Here is an 11,883-nt window from a genome sequence, read left to right as displayed (position 1 = left end):
TATGGAATTTCTTCGGATACTCGGTTTTTTTATAGCCTTTATAAAAGCTTTTGCAGCTCTCTTTGTTTCAACATGCAGCAAAAAGTGGTGCTAGCTATGGATTTAAAAAATTAAGAACTGCTGTACTTAATACCCAAAATTAAAATAATAATAAAACATTTATAAAAAAATTAGAACCGAAAATTACAATTACTCAGTGTAGTTCCCAGAAAACATGTTGTAGCTTAAATGGAAATCAGCAAGGGAAACGTTTTGCAAAGCTCACTGTATGCAAAGGTCACCCAGAAAGAATAATGTAAGCAGCAAAAGATACATATTTTTATTGTTTCAGCTCCAATCCAGGCAATAATACAGGCACTGCATAATAAATTAATATCAAGCGCATCTTCAAAGTAAAGAAACCAAGTCACCAGTAATAATTGCATACCGAAAGTTAAATGATGAAAGGTATGTACATCAGTGAAAGCGGTGGTGCATGCCTTGCGAAATAACTTACACGTATGATTACTGCACAAATGCACTTGAAAACCCAATCTGTAATTTTAACGCTTTTGCTTTGACAAATAAAAGTTTGAGCTGTATTAATTTTTTTATTTGTAAGTCGATGTTTATCATGTACGAAGGAAGCGAAACAATTCGATATGCCTTTTAATGAATAATAGGACAGCTTTTCAGTACTTATGTACTTTATATTGCACTAAAATTATTTATTACAATAAATATTCGTTTTTGTAGGGGGACGAGATGTACTGACATACCGTATATATTAATGCTCATTATAATATTAATGATTAGGCACAGCACGCTACTGTTTTGTGGTTGTGTCCTCACTCGACGGAATACGTATTTTGTCCAGTCTGTAACTGTCCGTTCACTTGCCGATGAGCAACCTCGCAAGCAAACCGGAAAGCCTTAACGCCTTCCAAACGTTCATTTTATCGCCGCATCAAGGATGTACAATGCCCAACGCCACAACAGAAAATGGAAATATGATGCTCATCTGGGCATGCCCAAACCACGTCCGGTGGAATTCTCCAAGAAGTTTGATGAAGGCAATTCTGGCCTGCATCTTAATGACTAGCCGTAATGGGAACGCATTTTCATTCCACCACGCGTTATCATACATCTATCTGCCGTTTTTGACCTCTGTTGTTAAGTATACAGCTGCATACCCAACAACGAAGGTCACCGCTGATTTCGATATATACTTGTGTGCATGAAATTAAACGGTAAGGTTAATAAGTTCATGAAGTGCGCAAAGGAGAATGTGGAACCTGGTTTTCAATGCCTTATTGGATTTCACTCGACCTGTGTGGTGCAGGATAGTTAAGTAGGTTTGTTGGATTCTGTTTGTTAAATCACTTGATCCTAATTGTCGCGTGCGGTGTCAGTTGGTTTGGTTTATTTGATATCAGTAGTGACTGAGTGCTGCCAGCTACCGCTAAGCTCTGTTTCATGTTTGCAGAACTCATTAAATTTCTTGGTATGCTGGAGCCGTAGCGCATCAAGGAGAGTTGACTACTTCTATTAAAAGTTTTGTTACTGTGTAACTATAACCCGAGGAATGGATTTATTTAGCAAGGATTTTTGTTGTTTATACTTGATGATTTCTTTTTATATGCTTCTATACCTAAATAGAATTCGAATCCTCTCTAGATCTAGTATGCCGACACCGTTCTGCTAAATTTGTATGATAATTAAAAATTGTGTGCTACCGATTCAACCAGAACTTATACGGGAATGCAATGAAAACAGAGCGGGGGACAAAAATACTATTTATAATCACGTTCGATAGGGCGCCATCAATTTCGCATCAAAGACCTAAAACACTGGAGCTAGGTTGTTCACTGTGCGGTCGATACTAGGTGTAACAACAGCGGTAATAACAAACGCTCAAACATACTAGCTTACCGTATATCGTACGGAATTTTAAGGTCATGAACCCTTTCGATCTAAGTAATCCCTGGTGTGGTCCGCGCTCGTAGTCAATACGACCAGTATATAATCTATCACTAAGTCACCGTAATCGTGCATGAACTAATTAAATTGTTAATTATTATTAATTTTGAAGTAAAAGAATTTTGTTGATGCATGAATTTTGTTGATGAAATAATTATGAACTTGACTTGGCGGCAAGTGTTTTGAAAGTGAACTAGATTACATACCACCCGGACGGACAGAACTGTCGTCTGGTGGACCGCGGAACAGCCATCTCGGTACGAGAGAATTGTCATACGGCGGCCCATTGGTAAGCACGGATATTCTACGATTTTTGACCTGGCCAGAAGGTAAGTATACAGCGATTTAACAGAATATTACGTTGTACGGGACAGTAACTGATAATATCGTTTCGTTTCAGTTGAAGCTGCTTAAAAGCGTGCTGTTGTGGTAGCCCGCCAAAACGATCCAACTTGACTTCGGATTCTGTCCTTGGTTTTTAGTGTCTTTAACTGATGTCCATTTCTAATAACTAGCAAATTTCATTAAAATTTCAGTTCGCTTCTCCACCATGCTTGTCAGTATTCATTAGTTGGTGTATTGTCCAGTGTTCACTGCTGTAAAGGGGAAAACCCGTACGCGTAACACGAAAACATTAAATTCCTTACGATTATCATAAAAAAGCGTTCAAAGTCAAGAAAAAACTTAAGCTACTGCAAGGAATTAGGGTTGTCGGTTGATTTGAAAGGTAAAAGTTCTAGTAGTCTAGTATTGTTACGCAATCTTACAATCATTCGATTTGGAAAGGAAATTTCGCTTTCAAGCGTCAGTACAACATAAAGTTAGCCTTATGGTTTTTTATTGGGACATACAGTTATGGCGTATACAGATCCCACGCGAATTGGGAAAGGCCTACAAGTACTCTAGTACTATAGTACTCTACTCTAGGGGTTAGCACGATACAATAAAGGCCATTTTAGTACAACGGCACAGTGCTGTGTATACTAGATAAGTTGGGTACTCGTATATATATCTATATATCAAAGAATTATAAACAGCAGTAGGTTTCTGCATTTTTCGATTTAGAATGTTGTGTCATCTTCGGGGAGCATGCAATGCACATGTGGTTTCTGTGCGTAATATTAATGGTGTCTTTTTATTGATAAACTTTATTGATGACTGTTTTTTTAAACGACTGCAGCATACATGTATGAGTTAGCAAGCAGTACGTAATCACGTTTGATGCTTGTACCCATGGTCAGTGCGAGTACTTTCTTACAGCTGTCTCTTCCCAACTGCAGCACAGATTGTGAGCGCCGGCCGGTACCGGAAATCAAAATATAGCTCTGTCGCAGCCTGTCATGGTATGCTAACAAGTTCTAATAGATAACATCTCATGGAAGATCAGTGCGGAAGGTGACTGGCTAAGGACGGGTTTTAGAAGACAAAACACGCGAACAGTCATTACCAGATTACTTGGCCGCATCTTCCGTTTTGGACAGATAACAAAATTACTCAATGTAATATTACTAAACAGCTGTTGAATAAATCAATTGCTCTAGTAAATTCAAACCTACAGAGCATCAAATTATAAAATAAGTTTGAAAACTGCAAATTATTCTTTATTGAGGAAAGCTCTCATTCATGCTACGCATGTACAGCTTTACCCCGTAACATCAGGCTTGGATGCATTCATTGTAGGGATATACTGACCAGTGATAATTTCACGTGAAGTTTTTCCTGAAGGAATTTATCTTTAGAAAATATTAAATTGATGCTAAGTGTGATAAACATCGAAAAACAGTGTCATTTTGTGTAATTTTGGTTGAAAAATGGAGTTATCGCTGTAGTTAAGTACAAATCGTAACGTTACGGCATTACCAGCTCAGGTATACCCGGTAGCTGCGTCTATAAGCAACAATGGTAACTTCGTTCACTTTGTAGAATATTGTGTTCTTCTATCCCGATTCCATTAAGCCATTACGCAAACTTCTACGTATACGGTTGTGCCACTGCATAAATAATAACAAGGCCAAATATATGACCCGCAATTTATTTTTATTAGACTACCGCTGATGCGGAACACAATCTGAGCGCGCCGTTTTTGAATATGCACATTTTCAAATACAGGAAAAAAACGACAGTTTATCGCTGCAAGTCCATTTGCATGGGGATGTGACCATTAGTTGACTAGGTGCATTAGCCGTCGACTGCTACCGGCTGCACAGGAAGTTCCTTGTTCGGGTTCTGTCATAATTTCTGCCGTGATCAGGATTGCACACCATAAGCAGCGCTAATGTCCTAATTTATCAATGTAGAAAATCGCAGCGTGTCTATAATCGGTGTGAGTAAGGATCTGAGTTATGAGATAAAGAATGTTTTTGTTGTATTTGGAACGATAAGTGTTCAGCTGAAAAATGTATATATGACGATATGGGGAAATGGTAATTCGCGCTCTTTGAGTTTAAATGCCCATAGTCTTCCCAAACAATGGTTGTACTGATTGCTACTTGATTAGTTCATACCAAAGATGCCCGGGTCTTACTCGCCCAGCGTTGCCGTTGACATACTGCTCGTCATTTGGAAGCTGCAAAATCGTGGTTGAAAATTCAGTCTCAGAGAATTGCTGAGTGACCGCCGAAGGATCAAATACATAGAATGCAGGTTTTTATTACATAATTCACGCTACCGGATCACCATCTGGATGGAAAAATGATGCATGGATACGAGCCTGTTGACGCCCAGTGCGATGACCGCTTGACGGATGAGAAAGAAGTCGGCCCTGGGGTTACTGCCACTGGTTGTTTGGTAAGAAGTTAACAATGCCAAATCTCTTTTAAAGTGGTCTTATTTTCCTGGTTCCTGTAAATGTAGTACACGGGATCCCGAAATGGGCGCCTTTCCGAGAAGGTCACCTGCGATACCTGTTTTAAAACGTACGCAAGTAAGAAGAGTCTGAAGATCCACATGCGCACGCATACCGGATACAAGCCTTATGCGTAAGTCTGACCCGTACACTGATTTAAAAACAATTAAACTGCCCAGTTATCCCTGGAAAACACCTTTCGTATAGGTGTCACATGTGTCCCAAGCGGTTCGCCCAAACAAATGTTTTGAAAGCGCATATCAATGCACACACTGGCCGCCGTGACTGGATATGCAAATACTGCAGCAAAGCGTTTACACAGTCTGCTCATCTTCGCACCCACGAGAAAATCCATCTTCATAGAAGGGATTACTACTGCAGTTACTGCCAACAAAGTTTTGGTTCCAAAGGTAAGTTTCTCTTTGCTACGAAAATGTAAGAGCCGAACGTCTGCTTAAAAGTGCTTGTGCCGCCGCCGGATCATGCACAGACCGCACAGCCATACAGCCAGTGATACATGCACTCCATTGGCAACTGTCAGTAAGTTGAAACCACATTCATTCAACCACAGCCATTTTTCTTTGGATGTTGTTAACCGGTGTTCACAACTTCCTATTATGTTTTAAAAATCACCAAGAAAAGCCGAACTGGATTAATTTTGATGAAAGCTCCGCATATGTATATATAACTGGTTAAGTTTCCACACACTTCTTCTATTTTATATTACAATTTTTTATAAATTTCATAACTTATTAATTCTAAAATTTATAATTTTTTGAATTTTATAATGTTTGTATGCTATAATTAAATTCGTAATATTTAATAGTCTCTGTTGGATTGGATTCTTTCTGGTAGCGTGTGAGCGCTTCATGCAACATGCGGAACGTGGCAAACGTGCTAATTTGGTGCGTTAACAAATGTTTTCTCACGCGTTGCGATCGCCGGCATATGTACTCTGTATCTCATCTTTTCGCGGCGAATACTTAAGTAAATAGATGGAAATTTGAACGCTCAAAATTAATAAATTGATTGATTAATTGCTCAAAATTGATTACCGGAAATTTTAACTTGTAGCACTATTACGTAAGTGATTAAACTTAATAAAGTTTTTATTTTTTAGTTTAGTTATTTTTCAATATATCATAGCAGCTTCTTTAAACTGAACTCAAATAGAAGAGCGTAATTTATGGTGATGTACGAAGCCGAAGGAGGTTTTGCAATCAAGGGTTAGATTAGAAGTCAAGGGTGGCACAAGGAGCCAACGGTTATGAAACGAGAAATGATATGCTGAGCCTTTACCTAAAATTTTTATATACCTAGCTACCGGCACAAGAAACTAGCGACTACCTATAAACCTAAAAATTTTTATGAACTATACTCGGTAGTTTATTCAAATCCGAACGAGTCACGAGGTAAATGTGCAGCTAGTCTGCCTCTTATTGAACATAAACCGAAAAGCGAAAATCTGCCGAGAGTCATGAACCTGCTACTGCAGGCGAACCTCTGAAATTTTAAATAATAATCGACTTCAAAAACATACAACGTGCAACAGCAACAAAAGGCGACGAAAGAATCTTCATTCTAAGGGGCAACAAAACAATAAACGCACTGATTTTGCTACACGAAGCACTGACATCTGTGACATGTAAGTAACATGTTAACATGTAGTGTCTTACGCATTATAATTTTTTACGGTACTTCTATAGAATTAATAATACGGTATAGAATTATAGTTAGGACGACTATTAATTTCATAGCTCATGTTCCATAATATGAAATTAATAATCGTCCTTTCATGTCGAGCGCGGTCGTACTCTACACCTTCGACAAAATAATTAATGTTTATGGCAAACTGTTCGTTTAGCCCATTGTCAACTCGTTACAGTTACGTGTATGTGCAAATCCCTACATAGAGGGAACACGCACATACACGCACATATTGTACATTAAGCGAAACGCTAATAAAATAATCTGAAATTAAAATCGCAAGTAAATGATAAAAATTATGGTCAGTGCTATGCGCCCCGACAATCGGGGCGCAAAGCAAAACGGCTGTGCGCCCCGATCGGGGCGCGAAGTAAATTGGCTATGCGCCCGGTTAGGACGGTGTACCATTTTAGTACCTTATTAGAAGATTTCAGTAAATTGTGTAATTAGTATCTACCTGTATTTTGCAAACCCATTAAATTCGGGGCCTGGAAGGTTTCGTTTCCACATAAAATTCGGGGCGCACAGCCAAATTACTTCGCGTCCTGACCGGGCGCACAGCCATTTTACTTTGCACCCCGATTGTCGGGGCGCACAGCCATTTCGAAAAATTATACAACAATTATTACCTTTAGTCTACGACTCAGCATCCGAACTCTGTACTCACAAGTCAGTACCATGATTTTATTATCACTTTTCTAAACATAATTTTCGCAATAACAATAATGGTGAATTTATTGTCTTCGTGCAACGGAACCGCGCCCGTTTCAAGGCAGTGGACAATGACCAAGAATTACACGGTGAAGGGCACGATGGATAACTAAAAAAATTTTAACAATTTGCTAACACCAGCATGAAAGCTAACAGAAACAACACCCTGCAGTCAGTCAACATCATGATCGCGTAAAATAGCAATTCATTGTTTACTGGCGATTTTGAATTCAGTAATTACAAAGTATAAGGGTTGCATTTACTTGACTTCAAGCAGGCTACTTACAATAATTATTAGAACCGGTGTAACCCGTGTTTAAGGCACATAATACGACTATAACACTCGCACGGGGTTTATAATTAATATTTACGAGGAGTTTGCCACTTACCGCGCACCGCGAGGCAGCTTCCACAGGTTCGCTTCGTTTACCCAACAAAACGGTCTGATTGCTTACGATAAAAAAACGATTTTTTCACTTTACTGCTTTTCATTAAAATTTAAAAATCAAGCAGAAAGAGTTGCTTCTGTTTGGGAAAACGAATTTTATAAAGTAAAAAGTAGACAGATTTGTGCCAAAGCCAAAACACGCTGCCACCCTCGGGAGGCTGCCATTCGCCGGAAGCGGTGGTTCGTAGGTTTACCATTTTCTAAATTTTCGCACAAAATGTTTAAGCGGATTAAATGGAAAATGGAAACAAATTTCCGGAGGGACCCAGGCTAGGTAATATCCGACTGCCAGTGTGTCTTTAATTCTTTATAAATTACGAATGCACATAGGCGAGAGCCCTAATCATGATCTTATAAATTATTTTTTTGAAACTACTGAAATCATTACAACTTGTGATTGCCGTAATAGCGTTAGATGTGTTATCATGTGTACGTGATACTTACTTCACTGTACCTGTAAATGGGTTAGTACTCACTGCAATACTGCTCGATACCACTATTCGCATTTTATTATTTTTGACAATTGGATTTTTCAGGTTGTTAATTCGGCTTTTTACAGGTGTCCGCGACCGTCATATTCGTCAGCACACAGGCGAAAAGCCATATAAGTGTAGCCAATGCCCAAAATCGTTTACAAGGGGGGAATCCTTGAAGTTCCACGAGAATGCTCACAAAGGCATTCGTCCTTATCACTGTCAGCACACTGGATGTCAGTCTACCTTTACAAAACAGTCCAGTTTAAAACGCCATGTTACTACTTGCCATTCAACTTCCTCTGTGGCAGCAGAGCGGCCGCCGGGAGTTCAGCTAAGTGCGGATTTTGCCATTCGACTGCCAGGTCTAGGGGCTTCGTCAAGTGCTGCTGTTACTTGCCACATTCCGCACGTGCACGCAGAGATAGCACCAAAGATGGAGGAATTTGAGCCGGAATATTTTCCTGGCTATTACGGCTACCTGGGCGGTAGTGACATGGCACATCGTATGGAAACGTTACCTGCACCCATCGACTGCCAAAGATATAGAATGATGTGCACCAAACCGGAGGCCTGGGCCTCGTACACCAGCGGACAAGACAGAATTTACGTGCAGGATCCGTTCGCGGAGTTTGGAACTTATGGCGTTGAGGCGTGGAATTCAATGCAGTTCGTGAGGCGTGAGTAATGCATTATGCCGGGTGCTGCATGTTTGAGTACTTCGATTAATATTTACCTAATTATTGTGTGACTGTTTTCCTTTTAATGCTCTTGACCTTATGAAACGATAGTTCAGAAGTTAGTGGGAAGGAGTCAGAGAAGGATTGGTGAATTAATTACATTCTGTGATTATCTCACTGGAAATGCACTGTGATGGGAACGTTGGATCTGATATTCGGTAGTTATGTATTTGGCTTTCTGTGCTTTCTGTGGTTTAAAGCTGATCTGTTTTTGTGGAATACTTCTTAACTTTACTAGTGGCTTTGTTTTTAAACGCTACGAGCAGCATTAAATTCTAAAAATACATGCAGTTAGAAATTAAGTACTAGTAGGTAATCGGTAAATGCCGACACATACTTCATTGTCAGTGCCGGTATTTATAGGCAGTAGCGCGTACCACGTCAGAAGATGGAAGCGTTCAGGAGTAGCCCTTATTTCTGGTTAGCAAATAACAGTTGTATATCAAATACAGATATTACGTTTTCTGGTTCTGTTGCATGAACGAAACGGTAACAACCATATCTGTACATAAAATTGACGAAGGGAAATGGTACATTGTACCAAGCTATTAACTAAGTACTTAGCTACTGACTGCATGCGAGCAATAAGCAGGGCGCTATCCACTGGAAACTGAGAAACGGCTGAAAAAGGCGCCGATGGGGGAATCGAACCCCGGCTACGTCGTTAGATCCGCGTAGGCAGTACCACTGCACCACGGCGCAATACGTTGAAATCATTTGAAAGATTTTGTCGCTGAACGTGAGCCGCTTCTCTCCTCACACCCCCTTTGCAGCTTTCGCTACGTCCTCGTAGCGAGACTAAGCGATCCTTTTAAGCGGCGGCTCCGGCTCACCGCATCCTCCTAAGCGGTTGCAATTACCGCATCCTTTTATTCGTTTTTTCTTTTATTCGTTTAGGCGGCTTCCCGATAACCGCTCCCGGCTCGTTCCTCGTTTCCAGTGCGGCTTTCGTCCGCAGGGATGTAGAGGCACACTAACGCACTAGGCCCAACTCAACCACGCTCTGCTACCAAATAAGCAGGGCGCTATCCACTGGAAACTGAGAAACGGCTGAAAAAGGCGCCGATGGGGGAATCGAACCCCGGCTACGTCGTTAGATCCGCGTAGGCAGTACCACTGCACCACGGCGCAATACGTTGAAATCATTTGAAAGATTTTGTCGCTGAACGTGAGCCGCTTCTCTCCTCACAGAGCAGAAAATAACATTTTTGAAAGAATTTAGAAGTATGACATTGTATTGATAAGTATTATCATAGTTATTTAAAAGTGAGAGCAGCTCCACCTAACATGTAAGCCGCACGTTTTTACGCTCAGCATCACACTGCTGGGTCGGCCAACGGGCCAAGCGTACCTTTGCCTTTTCGGTGACCTCGAATTTGATTGTCACAATTACCTTGCACTTTGCAGTCAAGGATATACATTATTTCGAACGCAGGCGCCAATTCCAGATGTCCTCACCGCTCTAAATTTCCCGGATATGCCAGAAACATCCGGAACTAACAAAGTGCCGCTATTGTTTCACGGCACCCGTCATTCTGCTGTTCGACTTGATCTGCAGGCTACTTCCTGGCTACTAGAGCCAGGAAGGCATTTGACCTGATTTCGAAAGACTAAAATGGTGGATGGAAACAAAATAACCGAAAATGAATTTCTGCAGACGACGACGTAGAAGTTTGTATTTTGTAATGCTCACGATCACTTATGGTTAGAAAAACGTCACTTGCTATAAGTACGATACTGATGCAATGTGATTTTATATCTACAGAATAATTATCAGTTTATACAAATACCTCTGTGGCCTGAGTGTCAACAGTCAGAGGTATACTGAAGGTATCTTAGCCTGTATCTTATTAAGTCGGTTAAGGATACCCAATTATTTCTGGATGTCACTAATTTTAAAAAATAAAATGAAGTTTCATATTGTTGGACATCATGCTTTCCAAATCGATATGACCTTTAAGATGTCCACGTTATGACGACCACAGTTAGGATCGACGCCACTGTCAATCGCCGAAAAAGGATGTAAAGCGTTCAGCGCTTGTCCGGAAGTATGAACGCGGCACGGTTCACCGATCTGCAGACGCCTTTTGGGCTGGCAACGCCCACTTACTGCCTGACGCCAGTGCCCCAGCTCAGCGGCGTAGCGTCGCGCAGTCCATAAAGCACTCCATAAATTGTCAAAGGGACCGATTCCTTGTTGCGTTAACGTTCATTCAGAGTAGCGGTTGTATGATGAACGTTGAGGAGGCCCGTGGGTTTGATCCGAGTTGTCAATGTTTCACTCAGTAAAATTAATCTAAACCCCGTCATTTGGCGTCCTTTCCGTTTCCCACTTTAACGGCTTTGGGCTTGTAAACCAAGTTACAAGTAGACTGTCTCGGAGAGACGTTTCTTTACCGCATCACCATCAGATCGTAGGAATGTACGTTAGCTGTGTTAAGCCTCTCATACTGTCGTATATAACGAAGAATTCGTCTGTCATCTGGAAGAAGTTGGAGCTGTGTTTGTGATACTGCGTCTCGGCACATTGTAGCGGAGTTATTAGTGCACGGCAGCACCTGGAGACTGGAGACATTCTAGCCAATTCATCGTCGTGAGATGGTGAATCGTGTCTTTTAGTCATTACGGCCGCTAACGCGGTGCTAGGGTGCAGTAATGATGATTAATCGTTGAGTTTCCCGCAATCTTCCCGAAACTGCCACTGGCACTGGCACTGCATTGGTACGTTGAGAAGCTTTGCAGCGGCGACAGGCAAACCTGCGCAATGATGAAAAAAAATTTATTATGCCAGAGGAGTTTGCGCACTCCGATTCCAAGGGGATGCGGAACATGTTAGGCTGGAATCAATCCGACCGCCTTCTTTAGCCTGGAGATGAGTGCTGGCATTCCTGGTTGCTCTTGCAGCTTGTGGTTCTAGCTCTTGATGCTTTGGTAGTCTTCTAACCCAAGCAACAGGCACTACTACCATTCAATCGAGAAAACAAGCGGCGCTACTGGAAA

At 41.1% G+C, this 11,883-nt stretch overlaps 1 protein-coding gene across 1 annotated transcript; it reads left to right on the top strand.

The window, feature by feature from the left end:
• Positions 1 to 4,509: 4,509 nt before the first annotated feature.
• On the top strand, positions 4,510 to 9,156 carry LOC129581367 (zinc finger protein 112-like). Its single transcript, XM_055472383.1, has 4 exons — positions 4,510 to 4,746; positions 4,813 to 4,937; positions 5,012 to 5,214; positions 8,230 to 9,156. The coding sequence occupies exons 1-4, from the start codon at positions 4,651 to 4,653 to the stop codon at positions 8,829 to 8,831; spliced, it is 1,026 nt and encodes a 341-aa protein (XP_055328358.1). The 5' UTR covers positions 4,510 to 4,650; the 3' UTR covers positions 8,832 to 9,156.
• Positions 9,157 to 11,883: the final 2,727 nt, after the last annotated feature.

Source organism: Paramacrobiotus metropolitanus, unplaced genomic scaffold (assembly GCF_019649055.1).
Source record: "Paramacrobiotus metropolitanus isolate TYO unplaced genomic scaffold, Prichtersi_v1.0 Parri_scaffold0000005, whole genome shotgun sequence".
NCBI classification, from domain to species: domain Eukaryota; kingdom Metazoa; phylum Tardigrada; class Eutardigrada; order Parachela; family Macrobiotidae; genus Paramacrobiotus; species Paramacrobiotus metropolitanus.
This window is presented reverse-complemented; position numbering and strand designations above follow the sequence as displayed.

Bases quoted from the DNA above. Each gene is read 5' to 3' on its own strand.
- LOC129581367 (XM_055472383.1), top strand. From the start codon at position 4,651: ATGATGCATGGATACGAGCCTGTTGACGCCCAGTGCGATGACCGCTTG. The intron at 4,747-4,812 runs GTAAGAAGTTAA...CTGTAAATGTAG, and splicing joins TTACTGCCACTGGTTGTTTG to TACACGGGATCCCGAAATGG. The intron at 5,215-8,229 runs GTAAGTTTCTCT...GGCTTTTTACAG, and splicing joins ACAAAGTTTTGGTTCCAAAG to GTGTCCGCGACCGTCATATT.